This window comes from Mytilus edulis, chromosome 3, assembly GCF_963676685.1.
Source record: "Mytilus edulis chromosome 3, xbMytEdul2.2, whole genome shotgun sequence".
In the NCBI taxonomy this organism is placed as follows: domain Eukaryota; kingdom Metazoa; phylum Mollusca; class Bivalvia; order Mytilida; family Mytilidae; genus Mytilus; species Mytilus edulis.
In genome coordinates, this window is record NC_092346.1 from 26,777,870 (window position 1) to 26,801,541 (window position 23,672).

The window sequence follows — 23,672 nt, forward strand, 5'->3', positions numbered from 1 at the left end:
ATGTGTTGTGTTGTTTGTTTAATATTTTTTTTTGTTTTTATGTGAATGTAATGTCATCATTATATTGTTGTTTATATGTGTGTAAGTATGCCTTTGATCCTCTTATGGGAGTAACTTGTGCTTAATAACTAAAGTTTGATCAAAATATTCTGTGGGATAAGGCTTAGGCTCATATCTAAATATTGGTGCGAATAAAGGCGTTAGTAGGCAATTTAAAAGCCATAAAGCAAAAAATATGGCAAAATTCAAAAATATAAATACTTGTATCTGACAGACTCATGTCGTGTTAACAACCGAAGAATGTTGCCATATTCTTAGATATATTTATAAAAATTCGTATTTAAGAATTCATGTGGCCTTATTGTGTACCTTCTTTATTTGGGTCACTTTAGAAAAAAAAGCCGGCGTAAAGATGTTCGTCCATAACTTTAACGGCACATTGTAAAACACATTAAAATAAACATTTGGTTGAGTTCGAAACATGTGCGTTTGCATTTCATTGAAGTTAATTAACCCTCAGAATTAACCAGCATCACGCGTATAACTTTACGGCAAATGTGAATTACTATCAAGTTTTTAGTAATTTCAATCGTTAGACATTTTTTTCTATATTAAGAAAGTAGAACTATTGCAAAAACAATTATGAAATAGTTATTTTTTGTATTTAACTATTTGTACCACTTTCATTTTAGGTTAAAAGAAAATATGGCACAATATTCACAGTGGCCTAAAGGTTGGTAATGTTCTATTTAAAAGTGTTAAAGACCTTTTATACAGGTTCTAGATTTTTCGAGTCACGTAATTTTTCACAGACTGAAATCATTACTCAAGTTGAAAATAGTTTACGTATAAAAGTTTGCTCGCCATTGAGTAACCATGGAAGTATTATATTGACATGGAAGTATTATATTGACATATATAATACTTCCATGGAGTAACTTTATTTAAAAAACATTTTAAGGTATCAGGGGCGGAAGTGGCCATGGATCATGTTCAGCATGGCATCCTTTGAGAAACGATAGTTCTGCACTCGAGACGATAAAATTGTCAAGTTTAGAAGAAAAAGACTAACTGAGAGTCAGAGTGAGAGAAATGTCGTATACATTCTCTGAGTATACATTTGTAATGAAATTTTCAGACTCTCTGATTATATCTTAAACCGACGGCCTTTGGTTTCTGTAATCGTCGGGAATTCAGGAATTCGGAATTTAATTATATCGTGATGCGGGAACGGACACATTATTTTCACTGGAATTTGGGATTTGGCATTTTTTTCTCGGGATTTCGGGATGAAACCCCCTCCTGCCCCTTTCCGACATCAATTAAGAGTGGATACATATTGTAATCAATCGGGTAATAGTTTAGAATCTGTTTCTTTAATTATACCCCACGCAACGGGTTGCGGAGGATATAACGTTTTTGACCCGTCCGTCCGTCCGTCAGTCCTGTTTCTTGTCATCGCAACTCCTCTCAAACCACACAACAGAATTTCACGAAACCTTTTTAGATAGTAAGGACATACTATGTAGTTGTGCATATCGACAGGAAATAGCGATTCATTTTTTTTTCTAGGAGTTATGCCCCTTTGAACTTATTTACTTTAATGTACTACTGCAACAGTTTGTCATCGCAACTTCTCTCAAACCACACAACAGAATTTCATGAAACCTTTTCAGATATTAAGGACATACTACGTAGATGTGCATATCGACAGGAAATTACGATTCATTTTTTCCCAGGAGTTACGCCCCTTTGAACTTATTTGCCCAATATACTACTGCAACCTTTTGTCATCGCAACTCCTCTCAAACCACACAACAGAATTTCATGAAACCTTTTCAGATAATAAGGAACTACTATGTAAATGCGCATATCGACAGGAAATTATGATTCAATTTTTTTTCTAGGAGTTATGCCCCTTTGAACTTGTTTGTTTCAATGTGCTTCTGCAACAGTTTGTCATCGCAACTCCTCTGAAACCACACAACATAATTTCATGAAACTTTGTAGATAATAAGGACATACTATGTAGATGTGCATATTGACAGGAAATTATGATTCAATTTTTTTTTTTATACAATTTTTTTTCTTACACGTATTTTATTTCTCAATGACAATGAGGGGACGTGGGGTATGTGAGCGCGCTCACTAAGGTTCTTTAATTATTTAATGTTAAATGCCAAGTGCAATGATCCAAATGGATATGGCAGAAAATTACACGGGTCAAAAGTATAGAACACAGGCACTTGTCTCAGAATTGTTTCTCCCTATATACCTTAGTATAACACAGGCACTTGTCTCAGAAATATTTTTTCCTATATACCTTAATATAACACGCAGGCACGTGTCTCAGAATTTTTAGTGTTATATTAAGGTATATAGGAATTTTGTTTCCGAGACAAGTGCCTGTGAGTATCTGGTATTAGTTTAAACAATATTTTATTTTTCAAAAGTGCACAAATTACAATTATATACAATAGAAATACAGGGATTCGGAAACAAGAAGAACTTATATAAATCCGTCTCCCTGGTATTCAACGAATGTAGTGGGATACAAAATAAATAGTAAATGTAAAAAGAAGATGTGGTATGATTGCCATGAGACAACTCTTCACAAGAGACCAAATGACTCAGAAATTAACAACTATAGGTCACCGTACGACCTTCAACAATGAGCATAGCCCATACCGCATAGTCAGCTATAAAAGGCCCCGACATGACCAATGTTAAACAATTCAAACGAGAAAACTAACTAATTTATGTACAAAATAATGAACGAAAAACAAATATATAACACAGCAACAAACGACAACCACTGAATTACAAGCTCCTGACTTGGTACAGACACATACAGAATGTGGCGGGGTTAAACATGTTATCGGGCACCCAACCCTCTCCCTAACCTGGGACAGTGGTGTAACAGTACAACATAAGAACAAACTATAAAAATCGGTTGAAAAAGGCTTAAGCTAACCGAGTATTATAGCACAATATATAGCTTGAAAAGGTAGCATTAAAAAAGTTCCAAAATTATGGTAAATTGAATGTAATAGAGTAACATAATTGGAGAACATTTAATAACTTATCCCACATCTTTTTATTTTTTCATAATAGTAGTGATAGTTGCATCAAAAGTCTTTGCATTATTTTTATTACAGTTGAGTTAGCCAGTAATGATATCCTGACTATTAAAGACCCAAGTGGGAACATCATAGAATTGTTTCCGTGTTACGGGTATTATTTCCCGAGATCTTCTATTGAAAAGCAAAGATATCCAGACCCTCGGGAGAATATCCCTGATATTATCAAAATGAAGACCAGACAAGATGACGTTTTCCTCACAGCTTATCCAAAAACAGGTGAATGAATACAGAAAGACATAGAAGCGTATGTTTTCTTAAATTCCTTTATAACTCTAAAATATTCCAAATGGCAAACATATATCATTTTCGTTCAAGTCTTCACAATAAATACAATTGTGAAAATACATACCATTTGAGATCAATTTCAATGGTTCACTTGCATCTTACACACACATAAAACCTAAATCGTTGTGTGATATATAGCTAAGTATTTAAAGGAATAGAAGAGTTGTTATCGTGAACTTTGCTTAATGAAACATTTAAAAATATTTTAAATTATTCACATTATTGACATGCAGGAATTGTTTTGCATGAAATACCGCATTCGTTACAAAAATTAGTCGTTGGTACAATTCACAATTTATAGTGTAGTTTTTACTACCCTTTTTATATAACAGTTATAAGCTATAATCTTCATTGATAAACAAACCATAAAAAGTTTGAGTCTTAAAAAAAATCAACAATCAATGGAGCCAAAAATACAATCTTCATCCTATATACATAATTAAAAAGATAAGCGTCCCTTTGCTTCGGTTTTTAATAAGTACACGTATAGAGAATGTTTATCATGTATGTAAACACCATAAAAAGGTATTTTTGATATACTTCAACGAAACAGCAACCCAAACCGAAAAAGACCACACCAATTTGTATTCTTTTATTCATCGATTTTATCGCAGTTTTGAAATTGCCACAAGAACAAATTCCTGTAAGATTTATTATAAGAAATTAAATTTATTTTGAGTACATATTTTATCGTTGTAGGAACACATTGGTTGGCTGAAATCATATATATGTTACTTAACAAAAGACTAGAATACAACACAGAGTATGTTAAAGTCAGTGCCATGCTGCCACTTCAGACACCGGAAATGGTAGATAAACTGTCTTCCCCGCGTATTTTAAACAGCCATTTGCTATTTAGTTCCTTACCACATGATATATTGACCCAAAAGAACAAAGTAGTATTTGTGAATCGCAATCCAAAAGACGTTGCTGTATCTTTATACCATTTCTGCAGACATACAATGAACTACGAAGGTTCATGGAACGATTTTTTACAGCTTTTTATGTCGGAAAGAGGTATTTGAAAATTATTTATAATTTATTTGAATATCTTCCATCTGTAATATATGATAGTATATACATATTACGCAATATTAAATAGTGTCATACATGTCTTAGAAATGCTCAATTCCAATATCAACACATATCTTAAGGAAAAAAAAACCGTTATAAATGATTATTCCGATTGTCATACAAGTAATAGGTTTAGCTGGCTATAAAACTAGGTCTAATCCACCAATATCAGACAAAATATATATAATGATATACAATTAGATGATGAACATTTCATTCATTTCCCTGATGAACAAAAATTATTTTATATATCAAACCCCGCGCTTCCTTTAGACATGTTAGAATTGTTGGCTTCTTTTTTAAAAGTCCATTAGAACTGAGGGCAGATGTCTCATTGTAACATGGCTATTGAATATCGTAATATTGTAAAATTTATCACTTATATGTTTTATTGGTGTTTTTTTTTTATATACCGTTTTGTTTCATTTTGTTGTTTTGTTTTTTAAACTTGTAATGCGACAAACACTGTAAATGTTTAATGACAATAAAATTCAATGAATTTTTGAAAACCCTTCTTTTATTGTAGGCATGGTTTATTCTGGCCCGTGGCACAAATACATGATGGACTGGGATAATGTCATAAAGGATAATTCAAAACTAGATGTATTAGTTGTCAACTATGAAGATCTCAAAATGGCAAGATAAATTATCAATATATTGCGTGTCCCTTTTATCCTATCACGTACAGTTTCCGGTATCGAAAGCTTCGGACTTGGGTATATCTTGAGCGACGTCATATAAATCAGATGGCCTTATCTGATTACACCAATCTCCCATACAGACAGAGTTATAAGATTGAGGAGGAAAGGACGATAACTCTGTCTGTATGGGAGATTGTGATTACACAAGAGGTATACTCGGTTCATGTTAGAGTTGCAACTCCGAGGTATTTCCTCGGGAGTATAACATTTTAATCTATATAATACCGGTACTGAGCATATTCTATAGTATGTTCTGATGAGATAATAGTTGCATATTGTATATGATCTACTAAATTAATCTTGATATAAGGAACATTTTTTCTGAAAGGGGTTTCAAATAGGGATTAAAATAGTTTTGATTTTTCAGACAGACTTCCCTCGCTTAAAATGGCGTTCGTTTCTCATCTTTCTAAAGTAAGGGAGCTACCATTTAATTTTTATTATAAAGGTGTTTATTTACAAGTTGAGTCTACACCAGTTAGAAACGTGAATCGTATGTATGACCTGACGTGCAACACTATCCTGCTGTCGGTTATATTTAGTAAGAGAGGAACTGATTATTCTTTTTACTTTGTAGATAAGTATAACTTATTCAGTTTCTAGTCTTGTGCTTCTGAAGACAAGTGTATAATCCTCAAAAGCAGGAGACAAGTGACATACTGTATTATCCTAAGGGAGCTACCATTTAATTTTTATGGGGGGACTAGGATGAAAAATTTTGTCCTGCATTTTTTTTAGCTGTAATCTCTGTCCTGTCTTTTTATTTTTCACTCTGTTCGATCCTGCCTTTTTTTTTTTAGTTTATCCTGACTTTTTTTACCTAAATTGTGGTCCTGACTTTTTTTTTTTGCAAGTGTCTCATCCTGCCTTTTTTTTTTTACTCAAAACTCCTGTCCTGCCTATTTTTTTCAAATTTCATCCTAGCCCCCCCCCCCCCCCCCCCCCCCCATAAAAATCAAATGGTAGCTCCCTAATCTTGCTTATTCCTTTTTCTCGGTTTATTTCCCTCTTTTCTACCTTGATCAAAATCATTATAATGATGAGATGCAACAAACATGAACAAATCGAATTCATACAATCCAATGTCGATTCATTCATTACTCTTTATTTGATATATATTTATTCAAGATAAAAGCCATGAATTTGACAGATACAATAAATTATAATGACATAGATATAACACTATGCATAGTTTATAGACCCTAAAATTATTTACATGTTTACTAAAAATTATATAATTTAAAAAATAAAATTATGAAAAATGTCATGATATTTTGATAATACGAATAGACTAGATGAAATAATGAGTGAAATTTAAATTGACTAGATTATTGTTTTATTCCAGAATCCACTGAAGGAAATTGAAAGGCTTGCACAATACTTAGATGTTAATAATAGCACTCAGTTCTACAGTCAAGTTTCAGATAGATGTAGGTTCAATCAGTTGAAAGACGACTACAAGAATAGAAATGATCCTTTCAGAGAGGTTGTATTCAGGAAAGGTAACTCTGATAACATAACACCAATTCCAAATCATGAGTCCGTAAATTACATATGGGGAGAGAGCGAGCGAATTTATCTTATCGACTATTTGATATCAGGAATTTAGACGTAGTTGTTCAATAAAATGATTATTAACTACTACATCTAACGCGGAATCGCTTCATACTAACAATGTGCACACGAACAAGCCTTTTACAACTCTATGAAATTACAAATTAGAAGCATTTAATTCCATGATTACATTTATTTGCTACAACCATAACATAACGACTCATATCAAGTATTAATCTGTTTTCCTAAACATTATCCTGATGTTGTCATGGGAACCATATGCAGTCAAGAATGTTGCATTTTATTGAGATACAAATATATATAATCTTGAAGTTGATGATGTAAACAACCTATCAAAAGTACAGATTCGGATGAAACGCACATGTAATGTAATTATTTTAAATGTTTATTTTAACTGCTTACACATGTTACAATATGTCAATTGTATTTAATGAATACATTTTAACTAATTATTTCAGTCTTAAAATTATGAACAGTTTACTAACTTCTGGTTACACTTTGACATAAAAATCGTTAAAAATGTCCAAATCAAGTCCATTTACATGGTTTAGAAGACGATCGACAGACAATATGTATAATTCCACGCGGGTTTTTTTCCGCGCATTGATTTCATGCATCATGGGTTTCGTAAGTCAAAAGAATCAGTGGGGGGGGGGGGATCGAACCTAGCTGCTTAGAAATCACTGTCTTCAGCGAAATGGAACAGATTCTAAAGTAGTTGATGTCAAATATTTATCATCATAGTGTAGTCTATATAGTAGTATCATATATTTAGGTGAAGTGTACTATGCTTATAACATGTTTATTGGTATCAAACTTTCACTTCACACTACACGAAAAGGCAGATTTACTACAATTTGGGCAATCATGTAAATGTTTGACAAATGTAACTACTTTTCTGCCAGATATATTTGCGGACCTACTAATGTATATGTAAATGCATTATTCCTTTGGCATTATTTAGGACGTTTCAAAGATATGCTAAAGATAATTAATTTATTTCCATATCTTTATTCATATTCTAAAGATATGTAAAGATAGGCCTTAGATTTGCATGCACTTTCCAGGATAGGAGATGTATGCAAAGTTTAAAATTTACATATTTGTTTTACAGAGGTGTGGGCAGTTTTGAGAGACCGCGGTTTATAAAACATTTACAACCAATGTAAATGCTGTCAAATGTTTATGTTATATTTGCAAACGTTTTTCGATATCGTTCATGCATGTAAAGAAATGTATTTTATTTACTAATACTTTCCAGTATTATAGTTATTTTGATAAATATCGATATTTGCAACATATCTTTACAGACGTATGCAAAGTTTTGAGAGACCGCGGTTTATAAAACATTTACAACCAATGTAAATGCTGTCAAATGTTTATGTTATATTTGCAAACGTTTTTCGATATCGTTCATGCATGTAAAGAAATGTATTTTATTTACTAATACTTTCCAGTATTATAGTTATTTTGATAAATATCGATATTTGCAACATATCTTTACAGACGTATGCAAAGTTTTGAGAGACCGCGGTTTATAAAACATTTACAACCAATGTAAATGCTGTCAAATGTTTATGTTATATTTGTAAACGTTTTTCGATATCGTTCATGCATGTAAGGAAATGTATTTTATTTACTAATACTTTCCAGTATTATAGTTATTTTGATAAATACCGATATTTGCAACATATCTTTACAGACGTATGCAAAGTTTTGAGAGACCGCGGTTTATAAAACATTTACAGCCAAAGTAAATGCTGTCAAACGTTTGTGTTATATTTGCAAACATTTGTCGATATAGTTTATGTATGTAAAGACATGTATTTTATTTACTAATACTTTCCACTATCATAGTTATTTTGATTAAATATTAATATTTGCAACATATCTTTATATATAGACGTATGCAAAGTTTTGAAAGACCGGGGTTTATAAAACATTTACAACCAAAGTAAATGCTGACAAATATTTGCTTATTTTTGCAAACATTTGTCGGATGTATTTATTTACGTAAAGAAATGCATTTTATTTACTTCATAGTTAGTATATGAAACATTGATACTGTGAAGTTGTCTTCACACAGGTATAGCTTTGCGAGACTGCAGTTTATATATCGCATGCACAACAAACGTAAATGAGGGTCGTGATTAGAGCTAAAAGAAGAAAAAAAGAAAATAATTTACTCCCAAAAAAATAGATAAAAGGGTCTAATATATATAGAATAGAAAATAATCATGACAATGGGCATAAAATATAAAAGAAATAGAGGAATATGATCTAAATTATCATAGAATACAGATATGAAAGACCCCATTCAGAACCTAGTAAATGCTGTAAGATGTGTCGATTATTTCACATTTACGGAAAAAATAAATCCATACATGTATATTGTATAGTACGTTTTGCAGCAAAGTTCACGTATTGATTGTTTCAGAGAGTCACACCGAGCTAACATTTGAATTGAAGTAGATATTGTTCTTCCCGATTCAAAACAGAACTGTTTGAAGATATAATTAATGATATTAAAAAATGGCAAGGTGCTTTTTATATGTCGGATCGATGATATTTTTTTTCTATTTGAATAAATAAGGAAATATCCACAGCTTTACTCCAGAACCATGGAAAAAAATTAAGATCTTGCTTGCATAACAAAACACGGCTTTAAAATGTTCATAACTTTCCTTACAGCAGATTTTACAATTCGATATGCTTGAATCATATCGGAAACTTTAACTAAGACGATGAATTGTAACAGTAAGCTGATATTTTTTTTACATCTTATAGCCACATAATAAATGGGTATATGGATTGATTTGTGTAAACGTCCAGTTGCAAATACTACATGAATCTCAGGTGTAGGGAGAAATGCACTATTATAATAACACTGTACTAAATTGTAAGCAGCTTTTCCTTTTGTTCTTCAAAATATGAAAACAACGATGTCATTAAGAATGAACTCTAAACTAGAATAAATAAGATCAAATCGATCAACACGGTATGCTTGGTCCACATCAAGCTTAAGTCTACCAACCTTGATGTGGGCTTGGAAAAAAGTTTGTTTCGCTTCTGCTTATTTGTGATCTTTTTTTCATTTTAAACAAGAGAATAAAAAATAATTATTTCAATATAACTTCAGCCAAGGCGTGGGTTTTGCATGATCCTATGATTTGAAAATACACGAGTATGCACATACATGTATTTTATCAGAATGTTGTCAGAAAGTTTATGTTTACAATTGAAAATGTCTAATAATACAATGAAGAAAGAGATGATGATGATGGGAGTTTTTAACAACCTCGACTGGCTATACTGCGAAGAAAGAGCATGAATTAACGATCCCTTAATAGGTGGTAAATGTCTCACTTGTATGTAAATGAAGGGATTTTCCTGACTGTGAAATGGTTCATCTTTTAACACTACAGGGTACTTTAAAAGGAAAACCGCATGTGTTAATTACCAAAATTGATCAAATACAATGTAACGCTAACTGTGTATAATAACATCCAGATGTTGTAAACAGAATATACCAATTACGCAGGCCAAGAGTTGCCAGATAAAGACATCATTAAACATGCAGTTTGTATTCGTGAAAACGTGTTAATACTTTGAAAAACGCAGATAATTTAAAAGTTTATATGCTAGAAAATTAAAAGAGAAATAAGGACAGTTACTGTAACATTGTATCTAAAATTATGTTGAAATTATATACAGCTAGCAGTTAAACTGTGTTTAAACAATTATCTTTTGTATATAAAAAAATACATTCTAGTTTCCCCGCTTCTCATACATGTAGCAGATATAATAGATTCGATGCAAAGCAAGTAATTTAATTTTTGAATCAGGTATAATCTCTGTATTTCGTGTTTTAACATGAATAAAAATGACCAACATTAATGGAAAAAAAAACTACATCAATTTCAATAACCTTCCTGCTCCTGTATCAGTTTTATTCTAAAGATATATATGGTAGTATTCAATCAATTCAAAATTTTAATAAAATATCTTGGTGCCCTTTGGTTTCCCGATCTTGACTTTATCCTATTTAAAGGTATAATGATATGAAAAAAAAAACAGTACATGTATTTGTTCTAATCGAAGGCTCACAATTTTTAAAACATTTCTTAGCAATAGCATTTCATTTCAAATCAAAATAATGTTGTTGCTGAATGATGTAAAGTTAATCGTCAATATCGAACTCTACCTCCATTTTCCCACCAGTTACAACATATTGAAATTTGAAAACCTTTAGATGAAAGGTTCATAAGTCATCGCACGGAAACGACTGGAGCAGTCCGCCTGCTCGTCCGCAGTACAACAATAAATCAATAACGGGACTGGAAATCTGGTAATAAAAATAGCAAGTCTTATAAAATAAATCCGGTTTACTGTCACATTCTGACATCATCATGTTTATGTCGTATACTTGTATGGTGTTTGTCTTTGAGTCGCTTTTTGTTTTTACTCAATGCAAAAAGCAGTTTGTCGGCACTGATTTTTGAAACTTGTCAGCAACAATGCTGATATATACCTGATATATAAATTTTATAAAAATCTGACAAGAATTTTACCCGTTAGAGACCAAACAAGACCGGACGGAAGGACGGACGCCCGATATTTTAATGTTCCCATCAACGCGTCGCGCGGGGGAGAAATCTTAAAATCATTTTGAATTTAGATTCATATTAATTTGCACTTTGGTCTTCGGAGATGGGTGTGTTTTTTGTGTTTTGAGTTAGATATGATACACAGGCCTGGTACAGCTGGTAAAAACGCACCTTTTCACAAAGTGGGGAGACAAAACGACTCACATGCGATTAGCAAAGGTGCCTTTTTGTGGGGGGCATATTGGTCACATGGGCGTCGGAAAAAGCCCGAGAGTATTCACAGTCTTATAAGGAGTTTTTCTAACAAGTATACAAGTGTTTATGTAAATTAAAAGGGTTGCTATTTCTTTATTTGCAAAAATGAAAATGTGGGATATACACAGCAACCGGCCAATTAACGACAATCAAAACCAAAGACATATAGATAACACGTGACTAATGCAGAATGGACAAGTATTTTTCTACTGCTAATCTGTTACGGTAGTTTTATTATAGATTTGTCGGTTTCTTGAATATGAAAGTTAATAATTATAAAAAAAAAGAAGATGTGGTATGATTGCCAATGAGACAACTCTCCACAAGAGACCAAAATGACACAAAAATTAACAACTATAGGTCACCGTACGGCCTTCAACAATGAGCAAAGCCCATACCGCATAGTCATCTACATGTATAAAAGGCCCCGAAATAAGTATATTTAGTATAGCAAGTATTAAATCTATCAAATTATAACATCACATGTTCACAACAATAGTAATATTTAAGCTATAACAGCAATATAGTTTATTCTCCTAGTACGTATTTGTTAGTCTTGAAAAACTCAAACCATTATGACATAAGGAGATGAGATATGATTGCCAATTAAACAACTTTCCATCAAAGTCAAAATGACGTACATGTTAGCTTGCTATATTTGATATCTCCCAAGTACCATCCCACTATGAACTGCTTATACAAAAAGATATTTTGTCACCAAATGATTTATAATAATTTATAAAATAGAACATCATTATATATGCTAATATAAATTGTGTGCCCTTGGCTAAATACTGGGATCATATTGTTTTACCAATGTCCTTTCGACAGTCCCGCACTTGGTATACTAGCTAGTATAGGATTATACGGCTGATTTCGTAGGATTATGTACAGTTTTTAAGCTTAAACTTTTAAATGATGTACCTGGTGTTAGTACATACACTAACGATTCGCATCTTGTCATTTTTTTCTTTTTTTTTATGACAGGTTGCAAAATTTGGCATTTTTAAATATATTGCGCCGATATATTTTTTTTTACCTATTTTGAGGGTGCATATATATTCTCAGGATCATTTTTCTTTAATAATTTTTTACGAACAACAGAATGTTGAACTTTGTGTATTTGAGTGAAATTTTGCATACAGTTTGCAAGGTTTGTCCGACCATGGAAGTATATAATACTTCCACTTCCATGGTCCGACTAACTACGCACACAACCCACACGTTTACATCATACAAAGTATGCTATATTAAGATTGTGTATTGTATCAGGATGTTGATTTTCTTTTTAATTTTCACAAATGACAGAATGTTTAACCTTTCTTGACTGCTGCATCAAATGTGTTTTTTAGACACAACAATTCAAATTGCACTGTATCGTCCTGTAAATGCATGAAATATTTGCCACCGGACGTTGAGCAACCATCAATCAATCAATTCAAATTGTACCTCAATATCACTGTTTACCAAATTACTTTATTCTGTAACGTCACACGTTTTCTGTCAATTTCTTAGCGTATCGGTCAACTTTGAAGCAATGTATATAAAACACAAGGATGATTACATATGTGTTTCTACATGTATATATATAAAAAAAAATAGAGGAGTGGTATGATTGCCAATGTTACAACTCTCCACAAGAGACCAAATGACACTGGAATGTACATCTATAGGTCATTGTACTGCCTTCAACATTGAGCAAAGCCGGCATACCACATAGTCAGCTATAAAAGGCCCCGAAATGACATATGTAAAACAATTCAAACGAGAAAACAAACGACCTAATTTATGTACAAAATAATGAACGAAAAACAAATATGTTAAATAGCAACAAACTAAATTACAGACTACTTGACTCGGGACAAGAACATACAGAATGTGGTCAGGTTAAACTCGTTTAAAGGCGCCAACCCTCCCTTCCCCTAACCTAGGACATAAACTGGACCCCTGTTGTGTTCCCTTATCGCTACACTAACGGTGCGAAGCTTAAGATGGAATGACGGACCAGTTTAACTTGGGACAGTGGTGTAACAGTACATATATAGTACAACATGAAAATAAACTGTAGAAATCAGTTAAAAAAGGCTTAACTCATCAGATGGATACAAATATAATACATCTAACAAAAACAGAGTGGACGTAGAAGGGTACTTATACATCCCAACAACCAAAAGACTTTAAGTACAGAGTACTCGCAGTTACTGACAGCTAGTTGAAAGCTAATAAAAACTATTACAAAAAGCATGCATCAGTCCAGGATATTATGTTAGTTTTTAGTTTTCTCCGTATATAAGAACAAAGCCATCTATTGAAAAATCTTTAAAGAAAGAAAAGTTAAAACAAGGCATTTTCCCTGTGTGAATTTGTCGTCAAAATTGACGTTTTCTAATCAAATTTACGAAAAAACAAAAATGGTGACCGCCATTTTTTTATTACATATTCCGATGTAACTCGATTCAAAGTACAAGTGTGCCAAAAATTTTAGAAATCGGGAGATATGCCATTCGGTGTCGTGTTATCTTGAAATATAAGTACACAGTTTTGGATTATGAAGAAAAATTGCCCACTTAGAGGGGAACACGAAACTGCATTGAAAATGAAAAAAATCTGGAGCAAAATTAAACATACAAATCTATGCCCAGTCCCACTAGACCACGATCGCACCACGCTCACCATGATCTAAAATAAATAAAGATCGTGGTGAGGTCGCGGTATGAGCGGCATGAAAATGTAAATTTTCGTTGCTTTCACGATGCTACTACGTCCTCATTACGCTTCTACAACGATCCCGCTACGATTATACCACGTTCTCATAGCGCTCATTCTGCGACCTCACTACGCTTATCAAGATCTGTCTACGCTCATCACGTTCTCACTACGACCGTACCACAAGTCATCCGATTGCAACACGATCTTACCACGCTTCTTCTGCGATTATAGCACGTTCTTACCACGATTTTACCGCGATCTATTCTACTTTCTCAGCAATAACGTCAACATCGTGTTCCATATGAATACAGTTCCATTCCTTCTATTTCTGATTAATACGTTTTCTCGAAAACAATAGTCATGCCACCAAAATCTACTAAAACACGTGGACGTGGTGGTAGGGGTTGATGTAGAGGCAGAGGGAGCTCTGATAGTAACGAATCTTGATCAAGTAGTTATGTTGGACCGACCAATCCGACGTAAATTAAAACCTATTGCTGGTCTATAAAGCTGAATTTACGATATTTTAGTGAACGATAGCAGAGATGACACAGATGTGTCAATAGATATAGGAAGATGTGGTATGAGTCAATGAGACAACTCTCCATCGTCAAGTAACTATTTTTAAAAGTAAACCATTATAGGCCAAGGAACGGCCTTCAACACGGAGCCTTGGCTCACACCGAACAGCAAGCTATAAAGGGTCTCCAAAATTACTAGTGTAAAACCATAAAAACGGGAAAATCAACGGTTTAATCTATATGAAAACGAGAAGCATGGCTGAGCCGTAGGACAAAATGAACAGTTTCTCCGAATAGAATCACGCTCTCGCTACGATGGTACAGCGACCTTTGCGATCTTACTACGATCTTAGTGCGCTCTCACTGTGTTTCTACTACGATCTGATTTCGCCACGACCGCACCACGATTGTTTTGAACATGTTCAAAGTTAGCCACGCTCATCACGATCTTGAAGACCTCACCACGACCGTGATACGACCTTACTGCGATCTACACGATCGTACTACGATCATCAAAATTTGCATTTTTTTCACAGATCGTAGTGCGATCATGGCCTAGTGGGGCTGGGGTATTAGAAAAAGACACAACTTTTAAAAAAGAAAAAAAAATAACATTAAGAGATACAATCATCATAATTAAGTGAAATAAAAAAAAAGACGTAGATAACTAGAATGGCATCTTCTATGAGGGTGTGGATGGAGTTTTACAGAATAGAGAATAATGGGCTAAAAAATAAAGAATAGAAAAGAAAAGGATAGTCCAAAAATTTAAGAATAGAAAATAGTGGGCTTCATGAATATAGAAAAAGAGAATAATGGGCAAAATTTATATAGAATAGAGAAAAAATGGCGTAAATAATATTAAGAATTGAAGAACACCCACTTCTCTCCTTTTCCAGACCCTCTTTTATCCTATGACTGTTAACAAACATATATATATATGTCACATTACCTGAAGATCTGCGGAAGCAGTGAAAGTACTAGTAAAAAAGTGATGCATTGAAACCGTTTTTATCTTTTAATAATTTTCTTATATGTTACCAGCATACGGACTTTCCTGAACTTTTTCTTATCTACTTACGTATGTATTGGCATGATAATATTCGGGATTCGAACAATTGAGGAGTCACATTACCTGAAGATCTGCGGAAGCAGTGAAAGTACTAGTAAAAAAGTGATGCATTGAAACCGTTTTTATCTTTTAATAATTTTCTTATATGTTACCAGCATACGGACTTTCCTGAACTTTTTCTTATCTACTTACGTATGTATTGGCATGATAATATTCGGGATTCGAACAATTGAGGAGTCACATTACCTGAAGATCTGCGGAAGCAGTGAAAGTACTAGTAAAAAAGTGATGCATTGAAACCGTTTTTATCTTTTAATAATTTTCTTATATGTTACCAGCATACGGACTTTCCTGAACTTTTTCTTATATATATGTAGAGAGCCCAGGTGGTCGTGTGGTCTAGCGGGACGGCTGCAGTGCAGGCGATTTGGTGTCACGATATCACAGTAGCATGGGTTCGAATCCCGGCGAGGGAAGAACCAAAAATTTGCGAAAGCAAATTTACAGATCTAACATTGTTGGGTTGATGTTTAGACGAGTTGTATATATATATATATATATACAATGCTAGGCGGTGTTGTCGTAGAAGTTAGAAAAAAAGTACAGGTTCCAGCCCCGGCGCCGGGGAGGAAGTTACAAATCAAATCTACTCTAACATCGGTAGGTTGATTTTCTAGGCACTTTATATATATATATATCTTTCGACGTAAACCCGAATATGAGACAACGTAGAATTTAAACACACATACAAAAACACAAACGCATTGCAACATTTTGATTTTTTATTAAAAGAATAAATTCAGTCTCTGCTTTTACTCTTGTTTTACCTCCCAGAATTGTATGTTTATTTATATTTTCTCTAACTTTTCAGCCATGATGTCTGAGAGACATTTCAAAATTGGCCTTCAACACTAAATGCTTCTATAGTACGTTTGCCCACGACGATGCAGTTTGTTTATAAATTACAATGGAAAACACGCTACAGTACATAAACATATTGTCCTTTAAATAGGTTTAATTTTGCTATGTGAAAAAAACAGAAATGTCGTATTAATAATGAATAAGTATAAATGTACAGCTAAATTTTCAAATTTATTTAAAAATGTCTTCAGTTAAGACAAACAGTTTAACGGCGTGAAAAGCAGCGTCTTCTATATGTAAAATAAATTTGCAGATTTTGGCACTTCTAACACGTTCACTGGCTATCTATAGAACAATAGACCATTTTTAGCTCACCTGGCCCGAAGGGCCAAGTGAGCTTTTCCCATCACTTTGCGTCCGGCGTCCGTCGTCGTCCGTCGTCGTTAACTTTTACAAAAATCTTCTCCTCTGAAACTACTGGGCCAAATTAAACCAAACTTGGCCACAATCATCATTGGGGTATCTAGTTTAAAAAATGTGTGGCGTGACCCCGCCAACCAACCAAGATGGCCGCCATGGCTAAAAATAGAACATAGGGGTAAAATGCAGTTTTTGGCTTATAACTCAAAAACCAAAGCATTTAGAGCAAATCTGACATGGGGGTTAAATTGTTTATCAGGTCAAGATCTATCTGCCCTGAAATTTTCAGATGAATCAGACAACCCGTTGTTGGGTTGCTGCCCCTGAATATGTAATTTTAAGGAAATTTTGCTGTTTTTGGTTATTATCTTGAATATTATTATAGATAAAGATAAACTGTAAACAGCAATAATGTTCAGCAAAGTAAGATTTACAAATAAGTCAACATGACTGAAATGGTCAGTTGACCCCTTTAGGAGTTATTGCCCTTTATAGTAAATTTTTAACCATTTTTCGTAAATCTTAGTAATCTATTACAAAAATCTTCTCCTCTGAAACTACATGGCCAAATTAATCCAAACTTGGCCACAATCATCTTTGGGGTATCTAGTTTAAAAAATGTGTGGCGTGACCCGGCCAACCAACCAAGATGGCCGCCATGGCTAAAAATAGAACATAGGGGTGAAATGTAGATTTTGGCTTATAACTCTGAAACCAAAGCATTTAGAGCAAATCTGACATGGGATATAATTGTTCATCAAGTGAAAATCTATCAGCCCTGAAACTTTCAAATGAATAGGACAACCGGTTATTGGGTTGCTGCCCAGAAATAAGTAATTTGAAGGAAATTTTGCAGATTTTGGTTATTATCTTGAATATTATTATAGAAAGAGATAAACTGTAAACAGCAATAATGTTCAGCAAAGTAAGATCTACAAATAAGTCAACATGACCAAAATTATCAGTTGACCCCTTTAGGAGTTATTGCCCTTTATAGTCCATTTTGACCAATTTTTCGTAAATTTTTGTAATCTTTTACAAAAATCTTCTCCTCTGAAACTCCTGGGCCAAATTTAACCAAACTTGGCCACAATCATTATTGGGGTATTTAGTTTAAAAATTGTGTGGCGTGACCCGTCCGACCAACCAAGATGGCTGCCATGGCTAATAATAGAACATAGAGGGGAAATGTAGATTTTAGCTTATATCTCTGACACCACAGCATTTAGAGCAAATCAATCTGATTGAATAAAATTGTTTATCAGGTCAAGATCTATCTGCCCTGAAATTTTCAGACAAATCAGACAACCTGTTGTTGGGTTGCTGCCCCCGAATTAGTAAGTTTAAGGAAATTTTGCAGATTTTGGTTATTATCTTGAATATTATTATAGATAGAGATAAACTGTAAACAGCAATAATGTTCAGCAAAATAAGATCTACAAATAAGTCAACATGACCAAAATTTTCAAATGACCCCTTAAGGAGTTATTGCCTTTTATAGTCAATTGTTAACAACATGTTTTTAGGAAATATTTTCCACTGTAATTACTGGGCCAAGTTCATTATAGAGAGCAATATTTGTAGCAACAAGAATGTTCAGTAAAGAAAGATCTACAAACACATCACCATCACAAAAACACCATTTTGTCATGAATTTATCTGTGTCCATTGGTAATATGCACATAGACCAAGGTGAGCGACACAGGCTCTTGAGAGCCTCTAGTTCAAATTAGATTGGTTTTTTTTTAAAGTTAGGATGTTCTGACAAAGTTTTTCTAAAAAAAGATCAGTTTGCAGTTCATCTTACAATGGACACTCTATCAATACATGTTCCTCAGTTTAAACAATTTTTATACACGCTTTACATGTTCGTTGATGGAAGGATAGGTCTCTCACTAACAATAATGATATAGTCTTAGAGTACTTGTTTTTGTTATAGATATAAGCCAATCGAAGCACATACTTATGAATTTATGTCCCTGATATTCTCAAACTAATCAGCAAACTTTCCAAAATTTCATTGCATGCCGCCTAAAAATATAAAGAAAGTACCACAGAAAAAGTGTATACAATAATTTTCCGAGTATGATATAAAAAAAGGGGGAGTACCCTGCCCGGAAAATAATATTACTGATATGTAAAGGAAAGTTTTAACCACGAGTTTGACTGAACTTGACAGTGTTATCTGAAATTCACAACAGGTGATCAAATACACGATGAAATTTGTGAACTTCACGCGGATATCTTTAGAAAACATGCTAATCGAAACAACAGGGGTCGCAGACATCTGTTTTCATGTATAATTCTAAATTTTAACGATTCAAATTATCTCATTCAGTCGATAAATAAAAAAATAAAAATTCTGCAAATACATTTGTACATGTACGATATAAATGCAAGAAGATTTGGTATGAGTGTCAATGAGACAGCTCTCGGTAAACTTTACATTAACAGAACAATAATTAAAATAAGTTTCCTTTTTAATACAAATTTTACATTAATGTTCAAGTATAAAAATTAAATATATTTAAACTTTAGAAACTTAAAATCTAAAATTTATAAAAAACGAAAGGAGCTAACGTCAATAGATATTAACAATTCACCAAAGTTTCATGCGAATTGGGTCAAGCGTTTTTGAGTTATTGTCCGACATGCTGACGACGGACGGACGGACAGACGGACAACGGTATACCATAATACGTTCCATAAACGGGCGTATAAAAAAAAGATTCCTGTCAAAGTACAATTGAACGCTGCAAAATTTTAGTATAAAATAGGCGGTAAATTTCGAATGACTGATAGTTCGATAACTTGTTTTAAGCATATGTTTTAAGTTTTGCGTATTTAAAACAACACAATCAAATGACAACGGGAGCATTGTTTTAAGACAATTTATAAATCATAAAGAAATGATAATTATGTGTGCCTTATTATATTGATGGATATTGATACTAGCGGTTGTCTTCTATTGATCTTTTCGGACCAGATCTTTCTGTAAAAGGTGATAATTGTCACACTTAACTCCTGATAAACCCCGTTGATCGGAGAAAGGGCTACATCTCGTCCATGGAATGATATTATCTATCGATTTTGTTTGATTTCATTGGTAAATTGTGTGTCAATTATGACACGTGACTCACTGGTTCTTTGTTTGTAATTTTTAACTTTAACAAGAAATTAAAGTCAGTTTGCAGAGGACGCTTCATGAAGCACACGGAGTTCAACATCTCGTGAAAGGACTTAACGGATAAGGAAAATATTCTTCAATAGATTTAACGTTTATATAATTATGTGTGCATTCTCTCAAGATGTGTTTTGTGTCAAATATTATGTGGCAACTTTACTACAGATGAAGGAATATTTCTAGACTATTTCAGAAACTTGGACTTTTTATAAAAACTTGATAAATCGCTCGATAACCTTCCGAACGCTACCGATTTTAAATTTGTTATTATCTATTATTGTTTTGGCTTAATTTGTATATGTGTAGTATTTCTACCAGTAACAAGAGATACAAGATACAGCAATAAGATAAATAGTATATATGTCTCTGCAGTAACATATAATACATATTGTAGTATATGTCTCTTTTAAAAAAAGTAAATTCTATGTTTTATAAACAGAGTGAATTATGACTCGTGCAATTCCAGAAGTTTCAAAGAGATACTCAAAGGAAACGATCGTGTTATGCTACGCGAATGAACCATCATAACTTCCCGAGAGTAGAAGATTTTGATGGATAAAGAAATTCACGCAGTACATCAAGAGATCAAGAACCGTTTATGTAGACCCGATTTTTTTTTTTATTAAAACGAAATTATTGAAATACATGTATAATAAATGATATTACCAATATGCCAAAACCAATCCCAAAGTAGCTATATGTGTCATATCATAGCTTTACCAGTAAAGCTATGACAATATTTGTCCATATAATCTGCCCCTTTCAAATATATCAGCAAACTAAAAGCAAATATAACTATTTACCATACATTTCTAGCTGTCTTAAATATCTTTCTTTATAATATCTTTGCATACATATTCAAAGTTTCATATGCCCAATATATTTACACATACATTTCTAGCTGTCTGAAATATCTTTCTTTATCATTTCTTTGCATATGTATTCAAAGTTACATATGCCCAATATATTTACACATGTCATTGATATTATTATTTGGCCACATTTCTTAATTAAACAAATTGTCTGCAAATCTATGTATTTACCATACATTTAGGAATATGCTCAAAGGCTTTTGATATGTTCTGATTTGACATACATTTCAGCCGACTATAAAGACTAACAGAAATATTCCTTTACAATACATTTGACAGGTCTCTGCAGATTAAAGGAAATGATGCTTTTCATCCCTCTTTAAAGTTCTCGTTTTCAATTGGTTTACATACCAGGCAAATGTAGATGCACCTTACACTTTATAACCCCTATAACATTATTTGAATGATGATGCTTTGCTACTTAGACAAAGAAACACATTTGCGGATAAATTTACATCATAGAAAAATACATGACAAAGATTTCCATTTGCAGAGGTATACAAATACATAAGTTTGCGAAAGTTTTGAGATGGTTATAAATATATGCAAATTCTAAACTTTAAAATGGTTTGATTAGGTGTTAATATATTTTATAAACCGCGGTCTCTCATAACCGCCTATAGGAGGGTATAGCACAAGAAATGTTGATATTTACTACATGTAAAGACAAGATAAACTAAATGCAGCGGTTAGTAAATATATGTAAATGTCGGTCTCTGAATACATTTACATAACATTTGCATACCTCTTCAAATCCTGGATTTCGTGTAGTGTCAGGTGATGTTGGAGATTGGAAAAATTGGTTCACAGTGGCTCAAAATGAAGAATTTGATAAACACCTTACCGAAAAGTTAACAAATTCGTCATGGACATTTAAGTACAGTGTCAAAGAATAAAATTTAGTTATTTAACTACGATTGTTTTTTCTTGTACTTTCTTACAATAAAGGAAGTAAGTATGAAATATGCAAATAAATCCAGTTGTCTTTCGTCAGTATTTCTCTGTGTCGTTTCATTTGGTAACTTGTAAGGGCTGATTTGACGGATGTCACATGTGGAGCAGGATATGCCTACTCTTCTGGAGAACCTGAGATCACCACCGGGGTTTTCATGGGGTTTGTGTTGCGCAGTCTTTAACTTTCTATGTAGTGTTTTGTATACTGTTTGATCGTTTTTCGTTTTTTTGCCATGGTATTGTCAGTTTGTCATCGACCTATATATAAGTATCTGCCGTCTCTCTTTCAAAGAGGAGACGCAAACAACTTCTGACTAGATGTAAAAAAAAACTATCGGACTTTTCTTTTTTTTTTTTTTTTTTTTCAAAGTAAATATCTTTTATTATATATCTGCTGCTTTAACAATTTACTCGGATTACAGCGTTAGCCCGAGTATCCCTGTAATTAGTTACTGAATTTCCAGGGAAAAGTTCAGTAAAGTATACTAAAGTATTAAAGTGTTAATTATATATATCACATACACATTCTTTTAAATACAGTGTATACATATTAACAATAAAATTTCATAGTATAAATCACGTGTTTACGGAACATCATTTTGCCGTCCGAATTTGTGTTCATCGTCCCGTGTTTACATCTTTGACCCAGTTAATTGTACTTGACCTTTTGTGCTGGATTAGTTACAAATCTTTGTCCGAAAGCTAGTGCAAAAGGAAGCACATGTTTGTTGTGAAAATAAATTTTTGGATTAGATAAAACTTGTTTGGTAAGTGTTATTTACTATTCGTTAACGATTTTGTCATAGAAACAAAATAAATGTATCTAAAGTGAAAAAAATTAGATGTTTCTGGAAATATAATAGAAAGAATAAGGATTTTAACATGTGATTTGATACCAACAAAGTGACAATACACACAATATATTACTTGATGATATTCGGTGTAAATTTAACAAATCAGTGTTTAATTATAATCATTTTAGTTTTATATATTACATTAAATAAAGTGTCTTGTTTGGTTTGTTTTTACATACAAAAAATGAAAAACCAACAACTACAACATACATGTACAATATAAAATCTAGCATAGCTATTGATTATCACACCACACAATTGTATACATTTCAATTACATATAATTTTGAATATTTTTAAGCATCTTACTTATTGTTTTATTTCTATACTCCATCAGATGATATCTGTATTTAAATTCTTGTTTAAATATTTCATAAACATTAACTTGATCAGGGGCGTAGCTAGAAAGAAACGATGTGGAAGCAAGTACCGCCGAGCGGAGCGAGGTGAAAAATTTTTGGGACCCTATTATGCAGCAAATTTTTTTTGGGGGGGTTTTCGGTCATAGGACGGTTAAAAGAGGAGCTATATGTAGATAAAAATTTATGAATGTAAAACTATTAATAAATCTTCTGAATATAGTAAT

The 23,672-nt window shown here is 32.9% G+C and overlaps 1 protein-coding gene across 1 annotated transcript; it reads left to right on the forward strand.

The window, feature by feature from the left end:
* The first annotated feature begins 691 nt into the window (after window positions 1-691).
* Window positions 692-22,194, forward strand: LOC139516115 (sulfotransferase 1B1-like). Its single transcript, XM_071305971.1, has 6 exons — window positions 692-733; window positions 3,159-3,359; window positions 4,128-4,445; window positions 5,029-5,138; window positions 6,549-6,705; window positions 22,057-22,194. Exons 1-6 carry the CDS (start codon window positions 706-708, stop codon window positions 22,173-22,175), a joined length of 933 nt encoding a protein of 310 aa, XP_071162072.1. The 5' UTR covers window positions 692-705; the 3' UTR covers window positions 22,176-22,194.
* Window positions 22,195-23,672: the final 1,478 nt, after the last annotated feature.